Consider the following 25,906-nt stretch of genomic DNA (forward strand, 5'->3'; position numbering starts at 1 on the left):
TGTCGTGATGGAGTGTGGGTTAAGGAGTCGAGGATGAGGAGAATGATAGTTTACTATTTCCAGACTAACAGTCAGGGTTGATACTGGACAATTGGGAAGCCCAGTGATGGAATGTGTGAGATTCTGACTGACTAGAGGAAGTCATGATGGGAAGTTCTAAGGATTCATCTCAGATTCGAGGTATTAGAAGTTGCTTGATCTCTGCCGGGGGGATCATCGAGCTTTGCGTAGCACCTTCCAAGAGTAGGTGCGATGTTACTAGTGGAAACAGTCTATGGGATAGATTGTTGGTGCGCCAATTGGTGGTGGTTCGAACCCTAAGTGGGGGAGAACCAGGTATTTTATTGATGGGATCAGATATTGTTCGAGAGCGGTTAAATATCTTGATATAAAGACCTGCGGTGCGGATTCATGAGTCCAGGGTTATCGCGACCGAGGCTAGGTGCAGAGCGTGATAATGCAGGTGGTATGTGTTTGAGAGAGGATGAGGGAATTGGAAGATTCTTTGTGCCCCGTGCTTTTCGGGGTTAGCATATGTCGAGTTCGAGTGCGACCAGGTAGCTGTTTTGCGGATGCAATAGCTGAGATTTGCAAGTGAAGGTGTAGATTGTAATCTATACCCCCGGAAGGGCAGCCGTGGATTCGTCAACCAGTTTCAAGGTCGGTATGAGTAGTTTCGAGCAAGGAATGATCAGTAAAGAGGGTGTTGTGATACTGCGGGGAGCCGTAGTACTCACTAGTCAACGAGAGGGTATTGTGATACTGCGGGGAGTCGTAGTACTCACTAGTCAGTGAGAGGGTGTTGTGATACTGAGGGGAGCCGTAGTACTCACTAGTCAGCGAGAGGGTGTTGTGATACTGCGGGGAGCCATAGTACTCACTAGTCAGCATGAGGGTGTTGTGATACTGTGGGGAGCCGAAGTACTCACTAGTTAGCGAGAGGGTATTGTGATACTGCGGGGAGCCGTAGAACTCACTAGTCAGCGAGAGGGTATTGTGATACTACGGGGAGCCGTAGTACTCACTAGTCAGCGAGAGGGTGTTGTTATACTGTGGGGAGCCGTAGTACTCACTAGTCAGCGAGAGGGTGTTGTGATATTGCGGGGAGCCATAGTACTCACTAGTCAGCGAGAGGGTGTTGCGATACTACAGGGAGCCACAGTACTCACTAGTCAGCAAGAGGGTGTTGCGATACTGCAGGGAGCCGTAGTACTCACTAGTCAGCGAGAGGGTGTTGTGATACTGCGGGGAGTCGTATTACTCACTAGCCAGTAAGAGGGTGTCATGGTGAGGCAGGGAGCCGCATTATTTGTTGATCAGAGCATGACGCAGGAGAGTTCCTAGACTTGAGTAGTCTTATTGGGTTGAGTATTCGGGAGCCTGGAGGCCAGATCCGAAAAGAGACGGCGGTCTCTATATTTGTCGGGAATCGTTATACTCTGATTTGAGTTGTGGTTGTCGCAACTCAAGGGAATTGGAGAAGAGGTATGCGTGCGGGTTGCGGGTCATGAGTTGTGAGTTGAGTGCTTCATTGGATCGAGCGGTTCCAACTCTAGGTCAGACCAAACTCTCTAGTCTAAGTTTGGCTCTGGTGGTGCGTTGGGTAGGCGGAATGAGATTCTGGATTTTGAGGTGGATTCCATGTTGAGGGGAATTGTTTATCATCTGATGTCTTAGACCTGTGTAGGTCAGTACTCGGGTACGGGAATTACCACGAGATGCATGGAACTATGAGCAGTAGACGACAGAGGAAAGGGTCGAGTTGATTTTTAGTGGGGGTGTACCATTCGCTTGGGGTAAAGCAAACTTCATGACTTGTGTGTCACAATGGTCCGGTGTAGTTATAGGGAGGAGGAAACCATTGGGGCGGTTGGGATAGTGCAATGGATGGCCTTGGAGGTCCAACTACTGGGTCGGGAGATGACCTGGTACTCGGTGTTAAAAAGGGATATGGGGAATGGAGCTGAGGCTTTGACTTTTAGATGTCTGAGGACAATTCTGCGCGAGCACGATTATTCTCTCGTGTCTGAGGGCTGAGTGTTGAGAATTCATTGTTCGGATGGGTTCCGATGGCAGTTGAGTGGATGAGCCCTGGTGGGACGTGAACCCTTCCGTTTCTTGGGGCGTGATTCACATCGTTGCTATGTTTGGTATGAGTGATTGCTAGAAGATTGTTGGTTTTCGTTTGGAAGAAATCAGAGGAGCAGGGAGTTATCAGGGTTTGTTGATTCAAGTAACAAGTAGTGTGGTGGTAGTTCGAATGGGCGGTCTGACGACGGGTCAGGCCACTAGAGATTCTAGATTTTGAGAATGTTAGAAAGGAGTATCATAGCGGCAAAAGGGTTGGTCTTGTGTCGGACTTGGGATTTTTGTGAGGATTCCGGAGCCCATAGGAAAGATATCGGTATAGTACGAGAACGTTTCGGTGGTGCCTTCGGGTTGTTGGATTCAATATATGTGTGATTAAGGAGTGATTTCGAGGACGAAATCTAATTCAAGTTGGGGAGAATTGTAACATCCTATTATCCGAGGTATGGCAATTTGAAATATGGGCATAAGTTTGAGTGGGGGACTCAACGAGCTGACTCCTCAACTCGTCAAGTTGGGTCGCGGCTAGGAGACATGTCAAATGGATGGACTCGACGAGTCAGGTATTTGACTCACCGAGTCAGCGCTGTGGACAAAAACCCTAAATCCTTGGGCCAGAGACCTATTTAAAGGCCCTTAAGGCCTCATATTGCGGCTACTCCTCTGGAAGGAAACCCTAAACCGTGTGTGAGAGCTTGGAGTGAAGAAGAAAGCTATTGTGAAGCTTTGTGGTCATTTTTTAAAGGAATAAGTAAAGAGCCAAGCTAGAGGATCAAGAAGATGGTGTTGGATCTGCTAAGGTTTCATCCTCAAAGCATCAGGGGAGGTATAAATCTCGATTCCTAACCTCTCCTTAGTGTAGATTTCTCATTTGTGGATAATTAGAGCTTTTCTTCTTCATATCTTTTTGGGGCTTTGTGGATTTAAGAGTTGTGAGGAGGTTTAACCTCAGATCTGGACCCTAGGAGGTCCCAAACGCCTTATGACCCATGCTTTTCTCAATTTTGTTGAAGCGTTTGGTGTGTACAACCCTTCTAGCTCATGTTTATGGCATATATTGCTCTAGATGCCATGCATGGGCGTAAAGTTAATGACTTTACGTGATTTCCGATCCCCATGAGTGTAGATCTGGAGTTTGGGAGGAGATCAGGCCCTGAAATCGTCTGTATGCTTGAGAGTCTGAATAGACTCGCCGAGTCCAACTGCTGACTCAGCGAGTAGCCTAGGGTTTGTCTCGAATAGCTGAGTCGCGTAATGACTCTATGAGTCGGAGAGTTGACCCGTTGAGTTGGGTCAGCCAGAGAGCCCCTGAGAGTCGATGAGACTTGGCGAGTCACTATATGCACTCGACGAGTCTGGTCAAGTTGGACCGTTGACTGTGTTGACTTTCGTTGACTGTTAGGGTTCGGTCAACAATTGGGCTTTTGGGTCTTGGAGGGGTAAAATGGTCTTTTACCCTTCTGAGGAATTATAAGGGGGATTAATCTAGCCTTTGAGAGTCATTGTTAACTAGATGAAAATTGTTTATATGATTAGGCGGAGGCTAGATCAATATTTGAGATTCGAGATTATCCGAGTTACCCAAGGTGAGTCTTCTCACTATACATTACCTAGATTGGTATCTATGTGCAGATTCAGACCGGACCAGAGGGTCCAACGAGCTATGACCGTACCAGAGGGTCCAACGAGCTACGAGACTGGAGGTTCCCGCTGAGACACATCGACCGAAGGGTCGTACTGTGTTATAGCCTTAAGTGGCGTATGTGTTGTATGTGGTATTTTGGGGAACTCACTAATCTTCGTGCGTACCGTGTTATGTGTTCTGTGTTTCAGGTTCTTATCAGGATCGCGGGAAGGCCCCAGCATAATTTGTACATACTGGCAGGAGATTATGTTTTAAAGATTCTGAGATATGTTTTATTGTGGTGACATCTAATAAACATGGGATTTTGGGAATGTTATATGAGTTTTATTGTGGTTGAAAATTGAAAAATTGTTTTTAAAATTCACGTCGTTACAGTTGGGTTCGGGTTCAACCCATTTATTAATTGGGTTGAAGATTTCAACTCAACCCAACTTATTACGCCACTTAAAATAGTTTCAAACTTAAATAAAATATCAAAGTATGAAAAAAAACTCAATTATAATTCATAAATACAAAGAAATTGTTCAAATAACATTAAAAATATGTAATTTTGAAATGTTTTTGGAGAATAACCAGTGTTGTAGGCCAAAAAAAAAGGATAAAAATTAGAATTGCTCCAACATTGTAATTTATAAATTAATATTCAGATTAATAAATAATGATATTTTAAATAATTATTAAATAAAATATATATTAAAATTAAATGAGTTAATGAATTGAAAACATATTGATAATTTTTACCTAATACAATCTATTTAATTAAATAGGGTAAGCAAGTTGACTCAACTTAAATGAGTTAAAAATCTAAACCAAATCTACTAATTTTAGATTGTTCTTGGATTAAATTGATAAGTTAGATCGAGTTTTATCGACTCTAAAAGATCATGGGGCACGAAGAACCAAGGCTCATGTCATTTCCCACCTCACCACACTCATCACACCCTCGGGTGTGAACGCACCAAAACGTTAGTGTAGATGGTACACCCAATACTTTACGAAATATAATTTTGTAATATGATAAGTGATTTTTATTGGCACATATTTGAGGGTTTTCCACTCCAAATGGTCGAGTCCAAGAAGACCAAGACATGCGACGACCGGGTCTGGATGTTTCGATCGACCAATCCCTGTTTGTGCCCCACTAATAAGGACGCTTTTTGAACTTTTGTAGGGCAGAACAAATAAATGTATTTTATTGTACATCTGACAAACTTTTGTAATATAGTGTGCATTCCGTATCAACAAACATGGGCCTCTCTGGGTCCAGCGAAAAGTCGTATGATAATTTATGATCTTGTGTTCAGATTTGATAAGACCATAAAATAATTTTAATTTTTGGTATTTTATACATACAGTTACAATGATACAATACTACAACTTTTAGTATATTTAAACCTTTACATACTACCCCACATCAATAATTTCAAAAGGCAACCCATTATCTTCAAAGGTCTTTCATGCACAAGTAATAAAAGAATTGTGGTTGAGACTTAGACTTGAGATTTGAGATTGGTCAAACAAAAAAAGACAACCCTCATCCACCTTAAAAGAATCCGATCAGCTACTTACCAGTCATACCTCCACCGGGGCTAACCAGACAAAGTCACAGCCAAATTACATTTCTTTCTTCCACCGGAAAAGTAGCCAAGAATCCGACACCACCCCTTTTGCTAGCTTCATTTCATATGTAAGCTGAACAATTAAACGGTTTCATATATGTAGTTCTCTACAATACTACTTTTCATATATGAATTCCACCGGATAACTTTTTTGACATTTGTAATCGTCTTTTATAGAGCTCCCGGATTGTTTCGTATAAGTTCTTGCGATGACACCTGAAAGTAAAACAAATGCTTCACCAAAAGATTCAAAGAAGCCACGTTTAACCGATCAAGCAGCTTCCGTCAAGAGAAAAAGATTCCGGCGAATCAAAAGTGCCCCACTTGCGGATTCTTTTGGTTCCGATTTCAAAAAAGCCGTTGCATCTCTTCCACGACCCAAGTCTGTTTTTGACCATTTTTACCCGAGTTACTGGAAGATAGGTATCGTCTTCTTCGCATATCTAGTTGCAGGTATGGTTTGCTTTCATCTAGCTAGACACCAGATTTCCGGAAAGAAAACAAACAGCATACTCGATGCACTTTACTTCACTGTTGTAACAATGACATCAGTCGGATATGGAGACCTTGTTCCCGCTAGCACTCTCACAATACTTCTCGCTTGTCTTTTTGTTGTCTCGGGGATGGTGATTGTCGGGGTTGTTTTAAGTAAAGCAGCTGATCTTTTAGTCGAGAAACAAGCAAACTTGCTTGTGAAAGCGATGCACATGAATGAAACCATCGGTGAAGCAGAAATCCTTAAAAAGATCAAAACGAAGAGCGTGAGACACAAGTGTATAACCTTGCTTGTGTTCCTTCTTGTATTTATGGCTGCAGGAACAGGAATTTTACTTTCTGTTGAGGATTTGAACTTCATTAATGCGTTCTATTGTGTTGTTGCGACGCTTACTGGACTTGGTTACATAGATAAATGCTTCTCGACAACAGGTGGACGTGTTTTTGCTCTTTTTTGGATCTTGTTAGGTACTCTCTATGTAGCTCAATTGCTGTTTACTTTTGCTTTATTACACACTGAAAGAAGGCAACGATCGTTGGTCAAATGGGTTCTTAAAAGAAAAACAACGGTTTCTGACCTCGAGGCAGCTGATTTTGATGGTGATGGCATCGTTGTGTAAGTATAGATAATTAATTAAGAACCATTGTTTAATAGGAACATGTATTCTTGGAGATAATAAGACTCTTACATGGTGTTTAATTATGTATTGTTCATTTAAACAGAGCTGCTGAGTTCATTGTCTTTAAGCTAAAAGAGATGGGGAAGATCAATGAAGATGATATCACACCCATCATGGATGAGTTTGAGACACTCGATTTTGACAAAACTGGAACGTTAACTGTGTCTGATCTTCTGTTTTCTCAATCGTCTTTGCCGGCATCTGACGTTTTAACAGCCCGTGTATCATTCTAAGGCGATGCTGGTAACAAAATTTTGAAAATCCGTACTTTTATATGTATTAGGGGCTTTGAATATGAAGTATATGGTTTGCAACCAAATCTATGTTTTTGTTCGATTTACAACGCCTAAGACGGTGTATATTCGAAATATCTGTACTAAAAGCCATGCATATAACTTATATAATGCTCAATGAAGTGATCTGAATTCTCGATTCCTATATACTATTCCACATAAAGATATTGAAAGAATCATGCATGATTAAACATGCAGGTTCATACCCATGTATATTAATTCTTTTTTTGGAAACGGAGGAACAAACATGTATATTATTCCACATAAAGATGTTGAAACATTATAAAAATTCAATTATTACAATCTTTATCTTCTTTCATTGCTCTGTTATAAACCTTACCCGACAGATTTAATGTGACGTAGAAAATAAATCAACGATAAATTGTCCCACCCACCCCACTAATAACTTGTGGACCTTAATTCTTGAAAGTCTCGGTATTTACTGCAATTTATTATCAATAAAGCAATTTGTTAAAATGTAGCTCTCGAGATGGATTATTAAAGTACCATATCTTTCATTATAAATCGAAAAGTAATATCTTTAAAATATTTTATACGGAGAAAAAGAGTACACGTGCGTAATATGTTCTTTATAATTGTTGATAACATGATTATGTCGGTCCTAAGAACACAATGTGTAAAATAAATGCGTTATACTATATTACTATTCACACTAGTGCGGCGATGCCGGGGCACCATTTATTATTATTTTATTATTATTATTATTATTTTTGGGTTTGGGAGGTGTTGTATTTTATACTTGACAATTAAACAATAAGTCATTAATTATTTAAAATAATTATCGAGTTGATAATCTAAAACTTTAGGTACTCATAATATTAAACTTTATAGTTTAATGGATTGTTATATCAACGTATATATTTTATACAACTCTATCAAAAAAAATTATATAATCCATACTCTACAAAGCTCAATAAAAAATATTTTTTATTTTTATATTTAAAGTTACAATCATCATTAAACTACAAATTCATTTAAATGTTAACGTGACATATCAAAATATAAAGTTTTATCTATTAAATAACAATTATACTTGTCATCTCATTTAACTATTTTATTAATCTTGTCATTGTAGATGCTTTACAAATGGATAATTATATTAGTGATTAATTACTCGGTCGTTATAAACACTGAGGATTATATTATCATTATTAATATATTTTGTTTAGAAATCAGATTGATCATTCGCAATACTATAAGAAAGTTGGAAGAAGAATGTTCAATTATCGAACAAATTAGAAGCCTAAACAAAAAAGTAAAATCAACTTGAAGATCATTAATTTTTTATTGCCGAAAACTTCACAAAATGACTCATGTTCTTAAAAATTTTTACGTTACTCACTTGTTGTAAGTTTCAACATAAAATCCCAAGTTTTAGTGCAAATTTATGATTCTTTTCGATGACGATGGATGAACTGAAAATGCAAAACAATACATGGAAACTTAGAAGAATAGTGGATTTGGAATCACCTGCTTGTTGAATCCGTGGAGAGAGAAGATAGAAGATGTGATCTCAATTTTTTTGAAGTGGAATAAATGGGACATGGCAGGTCCCTTTTATACATGTAGGAGACCCCCAAAAAAACATGGCGGAGATAGCAACCAACCACTCATGGCATACAATGTAGCAATTAGGTTTATCCCTAGTTGCAACGCCTTCCTATTTAAGCTTATATGTTACTAAAGAAACTTTATAAGTTACCAGACTAATAGTTATCTCTAGTTGTTTGAGTCGACCCTATCTCCAATAGATTTTACCGAAACAGTTTAAACCGACCCGATGTGAGACCTGATAAAAATAAAATTTCATCAGCTCCTAGCAAGGATGCAACATGTAAAGTGCAAATTGCAACTAAATCACACCATTTTACAAATCTCACATTTCGTGTTCATGGTCCGGCTAGACACACATGTGGGTTTGGCCCTTCCTTTAACCTACTAAAGCCTTTGAGGGCTAAGGCCAAAAATGTCTTATAAACACATTCAAAGTTCTTCCCTCACCTATGTGGAATAAAAGGAATTTGCCAACTTGTAAATTAACCCTTTAATTTTCCATCAATCCTTTATCAAGTTAGTAAGTTTCCTTTCACTCAAACAAATAATGTCATATGGGTGTCACGAAGATTATGTCCAAGTTTAATGTGGACACAAGACTAATTTAGTGGTATCTTACAGGCTTAAACCAATAACCTTCTGACTTCTCTAGTTTATCCTTACATATCACATGTCATTGTTGTGTTCTCGCTGAGCACGGGTATGGTCATGTGTTATAGAACCTTTTCTTGAGCATGTAGATGAGAAACTAATATAGCCTTATTTAACTATTTATTTTAGGTCATTATCTTAATATATTTGAATAAATGTTATAATTTACGATATATGGTACTTAATATTCTTTGAAATGTGTAATTACAGTTAAAATAGGACCTGGGATGCAAAAGGAAGCAAAAGGAGCTAAAACAGATGAAAAATCGACGAATGCCAAAAGGCATGTAACATCTTGTTTCGAGGCACTTTCACTTATAACCCTTATAGTAAGATTTATTTCATTTTGGTCCTTATAATGTAAGACTTGTTGAAGGGGAGTGCAAGTATTGCCACTTTTGGATTTATGGGATGGAGCCACGTACGATGTGCGTACGTTTTGTGTACATAGGGCGTACGGGGTGAAGTCCCAAACCCTAATATTTAGGGTTTGGACCTTATTGATTCTTCATTAACTCTTAACCTTGGTTCTTTTCATCAGCCTCCATCATCTCAAAACGTCCTTGCAACCCTAATCCACCTTGTGAAGCATTTCTAAGCTTGAGTGTGTGTATTTTATGCCTTTGAAGAAGAAGTGAGGAAGTAGAGACCATCTTCGAAGAGTGAAGAAATTTAGATCCAGAATCACACCATCATTTGGCATCACTTAGAGGTATAGAGCTCTGAACTTGGTGAAGTTTCAATTAGACCTTGTTTTAGGTTCTTATTGTCCTAAATGTGGTGATTCTTGAGCATAGCATGTTCTTGACCCAATAAGTCATCCTTTCAGACCTTAAGAGGGGTCTTAAGTCATAAAAATGTAGCCTTGGAGGTTAGTTTCACTCCATGCATTCTTTAGAAGGTCTTTATGCATTAAGATGTTGTACTTTGGGATATTGGACACTTAATGGACATGCAAAGTCATAATGTTGAAAACTTTATCACCCTTGAGGATATTTAGCCTTGGATATGTAGTTGGAAGCATTAAGTCGAAGTATTAAGGACTAAATGGGTTAAGAAGAGGGCAGTTGCATACGTTGGGCGTACTGTAGGGTACGCTGCGCGTACACAGATATGACCTTGATGCTTCGCACGCTTGTACGCCCTGCGTACAAGGCCAGAGTCAACTCGGTTGTGTTAACTCGTTGACTTTGACTTTAACCAAGTTTGACCAAGAGGTATTTTGGGTATTTTGGATGGTGTTTGAGAATTGGTCATTTGGATGGATATGTGATGGTTAGAGCTGAGATTCGGAGTCATGACCTCATCAGCTATTGATCAGATTGAGAGGTGAGTTTTCCTCACTATACTTATGGGTTGAAGGCACCAAGTCCGGTCCATTGGATTTGGTATCATGCTCTATGCTAGAATGTCGTTATGATGTAGTGATCTGTTAGATCTGAGTCCTGGTATAGGATGTGAGTATGCAGTAGCAATCTGTAGATCTATTTGATAGTTTATTGTGTCGATATATGTTTATATGTTATATGTTATTGTTGGGTTTTGAGCATTCTAACACTTCCTAAGTGTAAATGCAACCCTATTAAACCTTGGATCTATGTTTGTCTAAATACATGCAAAATTTGTTTTCCAAGGTTTATAACTTATCTAGGATGGCATGGGGAACTTTTAAACATAAAAGAACTAGATGAATTACATACCTTTTGATGAGTGTTGATTCCTTGGAGTTTGAGAGCCAAGCACCAATAATGTGAATGCCTCAAATGGAAATCACAAATAACCACAAACTTGGAAAACTTTATGAGAGAGTATACACACTCTTAGAAATCGGCCACACCTTACACACACACACTCGGGGTGTTATTTCATGTAACATAAGCTTGTTTATATAGTGTGCATGGTTAGGGTGAAACCCTAATAACCCATGTATTTTCCTTTCCAAGGATCCATGAGTTAAAAGCTCCATGGATCATCCATGGACTTCCATATAAGCTTATCCCATTAACAAATGAGTATTAGCCCACACCATATAAATATAATAGCTCATGATTTAGTTAGTCTTCCTTTTAACCACTAAATTAATTCATAATTAATTCAAGATTAAAACTAATTAAATAACATGACTTTATATTAATATATTATAACTTATAATATATTAATAAATCGTAAGTATACAATTCTCATAAATTATCCATAAATAGTTTGGGTGAAGTGCAACCCAAATGGACCATGCCGGGTCGGGTCAAATATATACCAAATAAGTTATGGACTTAGACACCTTATCCAACAGTTATATGTGCACATATTTTGGTTAGCGGTTAAGGCTTTACTACTATATGTTGGAATAGTGTCTAAGGCTGCAACTATATTACGCAAGTAATTGACCCGGTTGTGCATGGTCCTTTTGGGTTGCCTTCACCATAGCAACTTGATAGGATGATTTATTAAGAGAGAGTAAATATTATTAGTATATTATGAGAATAATATAAAGAATAATATATTGTTATTTGATTAATATAAGTCATGGAATTAATTGGAATTAATTTGGTGACTTAAAGAGATTAATTAAATAAGAGGGTATAAACTGTCAATTGTTTGATAGTTAAACTTTAGACTGTAAATCCATATAGATATGGATTGGACGGATTCTAGAAGCTAAAGGATAGCTTGAATCGTCCATTGCTTATCTAAGGAATGGATTTGGATAGCCTTAAGAGAAGATTATCCAATTAGGGTTTAGGTTGTAACCCTTAAGGAGTCTACAAGTATAAATAGACCCTATGGCAAAGGGAAATCGGCACTTCATCTAAAGTAAGAGAACCCTGTCCGATTTCCTTCCCTCTCCTCTCTCCCAAATCATCCTCCTTGCTATTTGGTGTTTGTAAGCCATTAGAGGAGTGACAATTGTGACTCTAGAAGCTCCAAGACAACAAGATCAACAAGGAATTCAAAGGTATGATTCTAGATCTGTTTCAATATTGTTATTACACCTAAATAGTCATTAGAAGTCTTGGATTCAAAACATGTTTAATTAGAAAGCCTAGATCCAAGCATTAGGGTTTTGCATGCGCACATAGGAAAGTTCTTATGGCTAAAACCCATCAGTGGTATCAGAGCCTAGCTTGGTTTTCATTAAATTGTTGCTTAATTGTCTGAAACTAAACTGCAAAATTCGATTTTTGTGTTTCTGAGTCATGGAATCGACGAGTTCCATAGTGGACTCGGCGAGTTGGCCTGACTCGGTGAGTCCCTTGGTGCACTCGGCGAGTCCAAGCGTCAGGAATGGACAGATTCGGGATTTATTCATGATTATCTTATGGAAACTTACCTTAATCATATTAGATCAACCCTAATCTGATTTTATGATATATATGACTATTATCTTGATCTAATTAAAGATATTTATCAACTAATAAAATATTTAATTTCCTTATATGATAATTAATTAATTATTTTGATTATTTTGGTAATTATCTTGCAAGAAATCTTGAATAAATCAAATATAGATAATTAGGAAATTAATTGTTAATTGAAATTATTTGTTATTTGATCCTCCATGTTTTAAATGTTTAAAACTTGTCCTCAAGTTTTGAAATTTATATTTTGTAATTAAAAGTTTTAATTTAGACAATTTAAATTTCAAACCCTAGATTTTAAAATGTTTAAAATACAACCCTATACTAATATAATATTACAAGATTAATATATATATATATATATATATATATATATATATATATATATATATATATATATATATATATATATGTATAAATAAAATGCTAGTCTTACCGTTAGTAGACCTCATTCACGAAGCCGATCTATAAGGTGGGTATAAGGTTGCGGCCTATAAAATGGCGCTTAATGGGTGTACACTCACACCCACCGCTTGCTTGATCGGTGGAGGGTCGTTAGCCGAACGGGTAGGATAGGGCAACCTCATCCTCTCATTAAAAGTATAATAGGAAATACAAAGTAACTACACATATTTTAAAATTTCCCAGTCTTAGTTACTTTAGGAAAAGTGAATTGATGCAATCCCATGAAATTACACTTTGCACCCTTGCTAAGAAGTTAGTGGAGCGTGTGTGGTTTACTGGCACACTAATTGGTTCTAAGCAAAGGTGGCAAAGGGTGATTCATTGTTTATCATAGTTCGATGGAGCGTGTGTGGTTTATCGGCACATCGAATATGTGATCGTTACAATGAAGGCACCATGTGAATTTGCATGGTAATTCACACCCGCTTTGTGATCCTCGGTATCCCAGTCACAAACTAGAGGGACATATCGAGATTTAAACATGCCATTGAATAGTTTCAATGAATCTCATTCGAACCTAGGAATTCTCAATACATTTAGAACTAATAGTTAGGTTTTATGGTGGAGAATTAGTGAATCGTCATTCACTTACCTTCAATTTATTTGCATGTTAGATTACGGCATCCCTTTTCTCATATGTAAATGTTATTGTTGGATCCTAGCCCTAATTTTTCTTATTGGGTGATAATTAGGGATTCATATTCTAATCTATCTTTGTCCTTTCTATTTGTAGATGTCGAACGCAAACAACGCTGCTGCTAGTTCTTTCACGTTGATGAGCCTTTGCCAAAAGGTCACCTTCGATGGAACGAACTTTAGCAAATGGATAAGATACATTCGCACCATTGCTCGCTATGAGGATAAGGAGTATGTCCTCGATGAGAAGCTCGAGAAGATCAACCCTGAAATCGCTACTCTGGCTGAAATTACCGCTTTTGAAACTCATGAGCGAGATGCAACAAAGGTACATTGCATCATGATACCCACCATGAACTCCGAATTCCAAAAGTCCTACGAGGACATGTACCCGTACGAGATGCATCAAGACTTATTGGAGAGATACCACCAAAACGCGAGACAAGAGCGTTATGAGATTTTCACTAACATGATTTCCGCTAAGATGGGTCATGGAGAATCTCTTACCGTGCACCTGCAAAAGATGCAAAGGTATGTCGACCGCCTTCGCAAGTTAAATGTTGACTTTGGGGAATACTTGGCGATCGATATGGTGCTTCACTCTTTTCCTCCGATGTACAATCAATTTAGGATGACCTACCACATGAACAAAGAAGAGGTCACCCTAAGCAAACTCCAAGGTCTCTTGAGGGTCGTTGAGAGCAACTTCAAAGACAAGTCTGTTGCACTAACTCCCAATCCACCCGCTGCTCCTGTCTTGGCTATTGGTCAAGGAAAGGGAAAGAAGAGGAAGGCTTCGTCTAAGAACTATCGCAAGGTTAAAGCCCAAGATGGTGCCTCTTCTAGTGGGACCAAAGTTGATCCCGCTAAGACCTGCCCTAACCCGAAGGAGGCAGACTGCCACCACTGCCACAAGATAGGACATTGGAAGAGAAGCTGCCCGGAATACCTGCAAGCCATCAAGGAAGGAAAGATCAAGCCATCTTTTGCAGGTATATATACAATCAAATCTAACGATTCTAATCATGCTATTTCTTGGGTTCTTGATACCGGTTGTGGTTATCACATTTGTTCTAATGTGCAGGGACTAAGAAGAAGTAGGGATGTGGAGCAAGGAAGAATCAATCTAATCATGGGGAACAGAAGATCGTCGCATGTGACCAAGATTGGAGTGTATTCTTTAGTGCTTAGGAATAATTTATGTTTAGATTTGAACAATTGTTGCTATTCGCCAGAAATGGCTAGAAACATCATTTCATTTCATGGTTTATATAGACAAGGTTTTAGATTTTCTTTTAATAATGAGAATGGTTCTATTTTGGCTTATCTAAATGGTGTCTTTTACTTTGAAGCTATACCATGTAATGGAATTTATGAAACTGTTATGATTGTTGATAACTTAGGAAATGATGTTTTGAATATAGATTCTTCCACTAGTATAGATAAAGCATCCTTGTGGCATTGTCGTCTTGGACATGTCAACAAGAAACGCATAGCCCAACTCCAAAAGGATGGAGTGTTGGAGTCATTCGACCTTAGGGAAGATGACACATGCGAGTCTTGTTTACTTGGAAAGATGACTAAGTCACCCTTCACGAGTACGTGTGAAAGGGGTGAGGGTCTATTGGACTTAATACATACCGATGTATATGGACCGTTTAGATCAACCACGAAGGATGGGAACCGCTTCTACGTGATTTTTACCGATGATTATAGTAGATATGGGTATATCTATTTAATCAAGCAAAAGTCAGAAACTTTTGAAAAGTTCAAAGAGTTCAATAATGAAGTGGAGAATCAATTGGGCAGGAAAATCAAGATGCTTCGATCCGATCGAGGAGGAGAGTACCTAAGTCTTGAATTCCACGATTATCTCAAGGAGTGTGGAATAGTTTCGCAATTGACGCCTCTTAGGACACCGCAGTTGAATGGTGTGGCAGAAAGGCGCAATCGAACCTTATTGGATATGGTTCGCTCTATGATGAGTCGTGCTTCACTACTTATCTCTTTTTGGGGGTATGCCTTAGAGACTGCCGCCCATATCCTTAACCGAGTCCCTACTAAGAAGGTTGCCAAAACACCTCACGAGATGTGGACAGGGAAAGCTCCCTCGTTGGCACATATCAAGGTTTGGGGTTGTGAGGCTTTCGTAAGACGAGATACTCACGACAAGCTCGAACCTTGAAGTGAGCAATGTATTTTCATCGGCTACTCGCAGACATCCTTTGGATATCTCTTCTATAGACCGAAGGACAATGTTGTCTTTGTTGCGAGGAGAGGAGTTTTCCGAGAGTGAGAACTCATAGGCCAAGGAGACAGTGGGAGGCAAATCGAGCTTAAAGAGATTCAAGAGTCGATAGATGAAGGAACCTCTACCGCTGGCACTCAACCCGAGGAGGAAACTCCGGTTGAACCGATTGATGAATCCTTACCTCTTAGACGTTCCAATAGAGTTAGAGTTCTACCCCAGATTTATGGTTTTCATATTACTACCGAAGGGGACACGTATATTAGTGATGGTACACTACTAAATCTTGATGAACCTAATAGCTATAAGGAAGCCATGGCAGGCCCGGAGTCTACGAAATGGAAAGAGGCAATGGATAGCGAGATCCAATCCATGTATGATAACCAAGTTTGGAATTTGGTTGATTATGTGCCCGGACGTAAGACCGTTGGGTGCAAATGGATCTTCAAGAAAAAGACCGACGTGGATGGAAACGTACACACATATAAAGCGCGATTGGTTGCGAAGGGCTTTACTCAAACTCCCGGAGTTGACTATGATGAGACCTTCTCAACAGTTGCGAAGATAAAATCTATTAGAGTGATGCTAGCGATTGCCGCATTTCATGATTATGAGATTTGGCAAATGGATGTCAAGACCGCCTTCCTTAATGGAAAGTTGGCTGAGGATGTTTACATGGCTCAGCCAGAGGAGTTTATGGATCCGAAGCATCTGAATAGAGTGTGTAAACTTGAGAAGTCCATTTATGGACTTAAGCAAGCGTCTCGCAGATGGAATCTTTGCTTCGATGGGAAAGTCAAAGAGTTTGGATTTGTACGAAGTGAAGATGAGTCTTGTGTATATGTCAAAGCCAGTGGGAGTATAGTAAGCTTCCTCGTTCTATATGTCGATGACATATTACTCATGGAAACGACATCCCGACTCTGCAGGAGGTTAAGTCCTGGCTCGGGAAGTGCTTCGCTATGAATGACCTCGGAGAGGCTTCTTACATTTTGGGAATAAGGATAGTAAGAGAAAGAAGTAAGAGACTAATTGGACTTAGTCAGAACACTTACTTGGAGAAGGTACTGAAACGTTTTAGTATGGAAAACTCAAAGAAGGGTGAATTACCGATACAAAGTAATGCCAAGTTGAGTAAGACTCAAAGTCCGAGTACCGAAGCTGAGATAGCAGAAATGAGCCGAGTTCCATACGCTTCCGCAGTTGGCTCAATCATGTACGCTATGACTTGTACTCGCCCTGATGTAGCCTTTGCTTTGAGCATGGTTAGCAGATATCAAGGGAATCCTGGCAGAGCACATTGGATTACGGTGAAGAATATCCTTAAGTACCTTCGGAGGACAAAGGAATGGTTCTTAGTCCTCGGAGGGAGTGATGACTTGAAGGTGCGAGGGTATAGTGACGCCAGCTTTCAAACCGACAGGGACAACTACCGTTCGCAGTTGGGCTGGGTCTTTACCCTGAATGGAGGAGCAGTGACATGGAAAAGTTCCAAGCAAGAAACAGTAACTGATTCAACGTGCGAATCAGAGTACATTGCAGCGAGTGAAGCGTCGAAGGAGGCAATATGGCTGAAGAACTTCATCAGTGATCTTGGAGTTGTACCTGCCATAAAGGAGCCCATGGAGATTTTCTGTGATAACGAAGGAGCGGTTGCCTTGACCAAGGAACCGAGGGATCATGGTAGATCACGACATATCGACAGAAAATATCACTTCATTAGACATCGTGTAGAAGAAGGACAACTCGTAGTGAAGAGGATATCATCAGAAGATAACCCAGCAGATCCGCTTACGAAGGGACTGAGTAGGGTTAAGCACTTGCAGCATGCTAGGAGTATTGGGCTGAAGGAAGATATTAGCATAGATTAGATAGTATTAGAAACGTGTAATAGATAAATGTAATTAACATTTGATGATTAAATAAAGGAGTTTTATTTATGAGTAATGTTACTATCTTATGTTAATTGTTTAGCTATTGTTTCACTTTGCATGTTTTGACTTCCAGAATAATTGAGTTTATTAGGAATAATCGAATTATTCAAATTGTCCACAATCGTTCATATGTTGGAAGTAGATACGAATGAAGATTGTCATGAATCGGTGCGTAGATTGTCTAAATGGTATTAGACATAGCAAAGGGTTGCTGCGACATTCACGAGTGCTTATGAACTGGTTTTGAGCAATGGAACAAACCCGCGCTTGCTGGAATCATCTTATGGAATATGATATAAAAGGGTGATCGCGAGACGATAATATCATATAGTCTTAAAACCTAGATATATGGTTTGTTATTTGCTAATTGATTGTACATTGATAATGCGAAAACGCATTGGTAACTCAATGTTATAAAACGCATTGTTGTGTATAGTTGATTATTAAATAAGTAAATGCATATAAGTCGAAGTTTATCTGTAACTTTTATCTAAGAAGGTAAAAGCGATATCTCGGCCGCTCGATGATTTGATTTGACTTATGTGCCGGACCCGGTCAGAACTGAATTGATGTGTTCGATTAAGTTCTATGTCGAATAAATCAGAGATCGAGAAACCTAAATGCTTGACTAACCATTCCATAGGATTGTCAGCATGATATCTAATAGAGGACTGTACGATCCCTTATCTAAAGGACAAGATTGATTAGATCAGAGTTTGAAAGCGTCTTTGAGAGCTATGATTGCAAATCGAATTGTACTTGTGCATATAGTTACTAGACTTATCCAAGTGGAAGACTGTTGGAATAGTGTCTAAGGTTGCAACTATATTAGGCAAGTAATTGACCCGGTTGTGCATGGTCCTTTTGGGTTGCCTTCACCATAGCAACTTGATAGGATGATTTATTAAGAGAGAGTAAATATTATTAGTATATTATGAGAATAATATAAAGAATAATATATTGTTATTTGATTAATATAAGTCATGGAATTAATTGGAATTAATTTGGTGACTTAAAGAGATTAATTAAATAAGAGGGTATAAACTGTCAATTGTTTGATAGTTAAACTTTAGACTGTAAATCCATATAGATATGGATTGGACGGATTCTAGAAGCTAAAGGATAGCTTGAATCGTCCATTGCTTATCTAAGGAATGGATTTGGATAGCCTTAAGAGAAGATTATCCAATTAGGGTTTAGGTTGTAACCCTTAAGGAGTCTACAAGTATAAATAGACCTTATGGCAAAGGGAAATCGGCACTTCATCTAAAGTAAGAGAACCATAGCCGATTTCCTTCCCTCTCCTCTCTCCCAAATCATCCTCCTTGCTATTTGGTGTTTGTAAGCCATTAGAGGAGTGACAATTGTGACTCTAGAAGCTCCAAGACAACAAGATCAACAAGGAATTCAAAGGTATGATTCTAGATCTGTTTCAATATTGTTATTACACCTAAATAGTCATTAGAAGTCTTGGATTCAAAGCATGTTTAATTAGAAAGCCTAGATCCAAGCATTAGGGTTTTGCATGCGCATATAAGAAAGTTCTTATGGCTAAAACCCATCAATATATGCGTGAGCCAATAGACCACGGGAATTCCAACCCGATGGTTGATTGGGCCCAAGGGTATTCCATCACGATGATGACTGGACCCATTGTATATTGGCATTCAAACTTAGGGTATTTCATCCCGAGGATGACTGGACCTGGAGGTTGAATGGGCCTGGGGTATTCCAACCTAATGGTTGACTGGACCCGTTTTATATTGGCCTTCTAACCTGGGGTATTCCATCCCGAGGATGACTGGACCTGAAGGTTGACTGGGCCTGGGGTATTCCTACTCGATGGTTAATTGGACCCGACATGCTTGATTGTATATTGTATATGTTTGTGTGGTGGTACTTTGGGGGAACTCACTAAGCTTCATGCTTACAGTTTCAGTTTGTTATTTATGGTACTTCAGTTGATTGTGGTAAGGCGAAGGTTTGACCGTACACATCCTTGGTTTTCTGACTGATTGGATATTGGGAGACTCTGATTTTTAGTAATGTTTTGGAAACGATGGTTTTATAAACATTTCTTTAGTAAATGGGATGTTTTGAAAAGTTTAAATTTGTTGTGAATTTTGGGATGTTACTAGTTTGTATCAGAGCCTTGTTTTGAGCGAATTGGAGAAACACTCGTATGAATCCAATCTCAAACTAAGAAACTACAAAGGTTTTAAAAAAGATTTTCAAAATTGTTTCCCAAAAATAATCAAGATAGGATGTGATGTGTAAGATCAGTCGGAGCCAGTAAGTAGACCCCAAATTACCATATTGTTGTTTGATATTATGATATGTTAGAACTACATGCTAGTGGTTATTTAGCTGAGGCTCGTGTTTGGAGCCTCCTTTTTTTCGGATGAAGGGTTCAACATCGGTGAATGGTTAGGAGTCCTTATTCCCAGCGGTATCAGCAAGGTAAGTCAGGGTTGGAAGGGTTCCGTACGGTTCGGATTGTAATGAGATGTCGTAACAACTGTGTTTCAAGATAGTTTTGCTTGTTTAAGAGTCAGTCGAGGTATTGGATTTCAAAAATTATATGGGAGTTGTGATGGTTTCTCCAGTGGTGATAGTTAGCAAGTCGAGGAGGGTATGGGTAGGCAGCCGCCTGAATGGACCGACTTTTAGTTCGGATCAAGTTCTGGAGAGAATCTTCTGAGTGACCCAAGGTGGAGATATGGAAACACTACCATGGGTTAGTTACTGCAGCAGACTTTGAGGAATAAGTCTAAGTCAACTGGGTGAGAATCGTAACGTCTTGTTTTAAGGAACTTTCACTTCTAAACCTTACAATGAGATTTATTTCATTTTGGTCCTTATAATGTAAGACTTGTGGAAGGGAAGGGATATTATTGACACTTTTGGATTTATGGGATAGAGCCACGTACGATAGGCATATGTTTTGTGTATGTCGGTCGTATGGGTTGAAGTCCCAAACCCAAATATTTAGAGTTTAGACCCTATGTATTCTTCATAACTCTCAATCTTGGTTCTTTTCATCAGCCTCCATCCTCTCAAAACATCCTTGAAACACTAATCCACCTCGTGAAGCATTTCTAATCTTGAGTGTGTGTATTTTGTACCTTTGAAGAAGAAAGAAGGAAGTAGAGACCATCTTGGAGGAATGAAGCACTTTAGATCTAGAATCACACCATCATTTAGAATCACTTGGAGGTATAAAGTGTTGAACTTGGTGAAGTTTGACTTAGACCTTGTTTTAGGCTTGATTTTAGGTTCTTTTTGTTCTAAATGTGGTGATTCTTAAGCATAACATGATCTTTACCCAATAAGTAGTCCTTTTGGACCTCAGGAGTGGTCTTAGGTCATAAAAATGTATTCTGGAGGGGGGGGGGTTAGTTTCACTCCATGTATTCTTTAGAAGATCTTTATGCATTAAGATGTTTTACTTTAGGGTATTGGACACTTAAAGGACACGCAAAGTCATAAAGTTGGAAACTTTATGACCCTTGAGGATATTTTAGTCTTTGATATGTAATTGGAAGAATTAAGTTGAAGTATTAAGGATTGAATGGGTTAAGAAGAGGGAAGTTGTGTACGCTGAGCATACCATAGGGTACGTTGCGCGTACGGAGATATGGATCTGATGCTTCACACGCTTGTACACCCCGTGTACCTCTGGAGTACGCCCCATGTACGAGGACATAGTTAAATTAGTTGTATTGACTTGTTGACTTTGACTTTGACCAAGTTTGAGCAAGGGGTATTTTGGGTATTTTGGATGGTGTTTGAGAATTGGTCATTTGGATGGATAAGTGATAGTTAAAGCTGAGATTCTGGTTCAGGACCTCATCAACTATTGATCAGTTCGAGAGGTGGGTTTTCCTCACTATACTTATGGGTCGAAGGAACCAAGGTGGACCCATTGGATTTGATATCCTGCTCTATGATAGAATCTCGTTATGCTGTAGTGCTCTGCTAGATCTGAGTCATGGTATATAGGATGTGAGTATGCATTAGTGATCTGTAGATTTGTCTGATAGTTTATTGGCCAGATATATGTGCACATATTTTGGTTGGTGGTTGACGCTTTACTGCTATATGCGTGTGCCAACAAGCTGGGGGAATTCTAAACCCGATGGTTGACTGGGCGCAAGGGTATTCCATCCCAAGGATGAATGGACCCAATTTTATATTGGCATTCCAACCTGGGGTATGCCATCGCGAGGACGAATAGACTCAGAGGTTGACTGGGTCTGGGGTATTCCAACTCGATGGTTGACTGGATCGTTATATATTGGCATTCCAACCTGGGGTATTCCATCCAAAGGATGACTGGACCCGAAGGTTGACTGGGCCTGGGATATTCCAACCCGATGGTTGATTGGACTCGACGTGCTTCATTATATATGTTATATGTTTCTGTGGTGGTACTTTAGGGGAAATCACTAAGCTTCGTGCTTACAGTTTCAGTTTATTGTTTTAGGTACTTCAGATGATTATGGCAGGGCGAAGGCGTGACCCTAGACATCCATGGTTTTCTGACCGATTGGGTCTTGGGAGACTCTGATTTTAAATAATGTTTTAGAAATGATGGTTTTGTAAACACTTCTTTAGTACATGGGATATTTTGAAAATTTTAAATTTGTTGTGACTTTTGGGATATTACTAGGCACGTTGCTCCCTAATTAAAATGTTGCAAAATTTTGTTTTTCCGAGGCGATTTACGACTTCGTGGCCAAAACAAAAAACCCGATATCACGATGTAACAAAGGAATTACCACCTCGTGCTGACACTTTGTTTTTTTTCCAGTGATGATAAACCCTAAAGCTGATATTTTGAGAGTCTAGAAGGTGGTCGGAGGGTCGTTAAGCTGATATGGAGCAAAGAACTGATGGATTCGAGAGTGGATTCATGATGAGAATCTTTCGGTTTGCTTTTCTGATCATGAATAGTATTTTATTTGTGTTCCTTTTGATTTTACTTTCTAAATTTAGGTGTTAAAACATTTTGCTTTACGTTTAAGATTAGATGAATCATGAGATTTTGTGTTAATTAAATTGCTATTTTGATTGCTTGTTCTTATTTAATTGTGTCGAGTTTGATTGAAGATCCATATATGTTAACGCTCGTTGCTTTATTACTTATTGTTGAGTCTATGTGATTAGAATAATAATCTATTATATATATTCTTGGATCATAGTTTTTTTATTACCATAAAATAGTTGTGACTAGTATTGGATCAAAACCTAAGGTTACGTTAATAAAGTTATGAATTTTAATGTGTGTGCATGTTTTAGATGACAAATCTTAGCATGATTTAATTCTATTAATCTTTTGGATTATTAAAAATCGAATCTTGCATGATACGAACTGCACAGTGAATTTAGGGATAATTAATGATATGACGATGAAATTAAAAGTCCTTAGAATCATTAGTGTTCGTGTACGGTCCAAATACACGAATCAATGAATAATGATTAAATAAACATTGCACTCAAGTAATTATCTGTGATTTTGAGATGTAATGAAATTTAAACCAATGTACTTGAAATAATTCGTTTTGAGTTAGTTTATCTAGTTAGTTTAGTTATTGATTCGTTTAAAATTTAATAATAATCCTCCTCCCCCCTTTACTGCTTTCTTTTATTTAGTATAACCTATAATCAAATATTCTAATATTAATTCACTACCGTTCCCATTGTGTTGGACACCCTTATTTATTAAAACTATATTATACTTGATCAAATTTACTGCCTATAAAGGGTTGGTTTAGTTTAGTAAACTATGAACTATAAATGAAAAAATAGTGCATTAAATTAAACATCAAGTTTTTGAAGTCGTTGTTGGGAACGATTTTCAATTAATTTAGTTTATTTGATTATTTGTTTTTTTTGCATTTTTTGTTTTATTTTTATTTTCTTTGATGATATGTCACTTGTCGGGAAGGTTTTTTTTATTATGTGTATGAATTCGTGATCATAGGCATTGCATGGTTTATCTTTTTGAATGGGTTTCGATATTGCAAGCTATTAGAGAATTCTTGACTTGTTTAGCCTACTACTTTGGTGAATTCTCCAACTCAATCCACGAGGCGTTCTATAGCAAGACGTATTGTGGTGGTTAAGCGGAAGACCAAACTCTTGTTATTCTTGACTAGTTGGGTCACTTTTGCTCTACTTATTAGTTAATGGTGGAAAGAAAACAAAGGTAATAGCCTAAAAAGTCTCTAAAGTTTTTGTTTTCACAAATCCCTTCTTGCATGCAAAGAATTTCATAAACAATTGTAGCATGATTCCGACGAAGTCGAGTGATCGTGATATCCTTTTAGTTATTTCAGTTTGCTAGTTTTATATTTTAGTTATTTTAGTGTGTTTTTATTTTACTTTTAATTATTTTTGTTTGATTTTGTTTTTCATGTTGATGCTCTTGATGTTTTAGATATTTGCATAATTATATTGCCCTTCAGATGCTTTCATTAATTTCAGCAATTAGGATCGGGTGTAATTTCATCACGAGAAGCATTGCCTCACATAAGTGTGTGGTCAGATACCCACATGAGAGAGGGTTCGAGAATTTATTAAAGTCCATTACTATAGGGAAGAGCATATACGAGAGACGAGAGGAGTGTTAGGCTGACACAGCTCGAGTTCATTTTTAGTCGTGAAAGTTTTTCTACTATCCAGTTTCCACGATGTGGCACTTGAACAACTACATCATGGCATCATTTTTTATGCAATGAAGATTCTCGATTTTTGAATATCGCATCGCATCCACTCTAAGACACACTGTGTTCTCGCTACTCCTAGATTTTCATTTTGTATTGTTATATGATGTTTTCATTGATCGATTTGCGCACCAAGTCCCGGCATGGGTAGATCCAATTTTCAGTTTCGGTAAATTCTGAAGCATCATCTTTTCAACACACATTTCGAAGCAACCCACTACAGTCGATTTTATTATCGCGACTATATACCCAAGGCAAGTTCGTTCATTTTCTCCCTTTTTATTTTATATGTTTTAATTGTTATTATATACAATGAGAGCATTATATAATTTAATTTTGAAATATGGAGATTGGAAAAATGACAACAAGCATGCTAGATTTAAAAATATATGCTAGATTGAAAAAAAAATTGAAAAATATAGACTTGAATAATGGCCTAAATAAAGAATATAAAATTTTAAAATTTTGTTTTGATATTATTGTGTTAGAGCTAGGTTTGCTAATGTTATATGAGATAATTTGATACAAATTTAAAGGTTTTGTTTAGACAATATGTTTTAATATATTTGTGGCTTCCTAGTTCTAGTGAAATCATTTGAGAAAAACGTGAATTTGTGTAGCTTGAGGGACATAATATGTTTTGCATTATTTTCTTAAATATGCCCTAGAAAATCTATATAGTCATTACATATTATACTAATATCTTTAACCAATAAAGGTTAAGGTTAAGTTTCCAAACTTAAGCAAATGTTTTTATTATAGGTTTTTAGTTTGAGAGAAAAAAAAAACGAGTTAAAAAGAAAGTGAAAAAAAAAATTGAAAAAAAAAAGTTGTCAAAAGTGTTGATTGAATAAAAGCTAGCAAAGTATGAAGATCATGAAAAAGTGAAGAACTAAGGCAAATTGCCAAAAGCCAAAGGCTTATTTGTAATTTTTTTCTAGGTTATTTTATCTTATGTATGCTTGGGAATTGAACAAATATACATTGAGGTTAACAAAAGAATTAGTTAGCTAGCATGTATCCCCCTCCCCATAAAACTTTTAAAAACGTAAAAATAGGGGCGTGAATTCACCCTCAAGTGTGCTTTTTGAACTCGGGGTTTTGCATCGGGAAGCTCGGCGGATCAAGATCGTTTGGAAGAGGGAAAGGCTTGAAATCTAGAGAGAGAGAGAGAGAGAGAGAGAGAGAGAGAGAGAAATTGTTTTGGTGTAAGATATGAGCAGGTTCAACCTACTATTTATAAGAGGTTTTGGGACATGCATTGCATGATCTTTTGGGTGTGCGTCGTGCTTTTATGCGTTGACTTCACCCGAGCACGGACAAGTGTCTCTCTCTCTCTCTCTCTCTCTCTCTCTCTCTCTCTCTCTCGTCGGCCCATGTCTCTCAGATCTTCACGAATTTGGCTTCAGAATGTGCATTGTGCGGGCTGCACACTAAGATTTATTGATTTTGTGAATTTCGTATCTCCGGCATACGAGCTCCATTTTCGACAT

General features: G+C 38.1%; 1 protein-coding gene across 2 annotated transcripts; it reads left to right on the top strand.

The window, feature by feature from the left end:
- Nucleotides 1-5,196: 5,196 nt before the first annotated feature.
- Nucleotides 5,197-6,967, top strand: LOC111888117 (two-pore potassium channel 1). Of its 2 annotated transcripts, XM_023884237.3 has the most exons (3): nucleotides 5,197-5,420; nucleotides 5,530-6,463; nucleotides 6,571-6,967. In XM_023884237.3, exons 2-3 carry the CDS (start codon nucleotides 5,562-5,564, stop codon nucleotides 6,758-6,760), a joined length of 1,092 nt encoding a protein of 363 aa, XP_023740005.1. In that variant the 5' UTR covers nucleotides 5,197-5,420; nucleotides 5,530-5,561; the 3' UTR covers nucleotides 6,761-6,967. The 2 variants fall into 2 exon arrangements, with proteins under 2 accessions (XP_023740005.1, XP_042754007.1); XM_042898073.2 differs by having other exon boundaries at nucleotides 5,197-6,463.
- Nucleotides 6,968-25,906: the final 18,939 nt, after the last annotated feature.

The sequence above is a fragment of the Lactuca sativa genome, chromosome 9, assembly GCF_002870075.4.
Source record: "Lactuca sativa cultivar Salinas chromosome 9, Lsat_Salinas_v11, whole genome shotgun sequence".
Classification (NCBI taxonomy): Eukaryota; Viridiplantae; Streptophyta; class Magnoliopsida; order Asterales; family Asteraceae; genus Lactuca; species Lactuca sativa.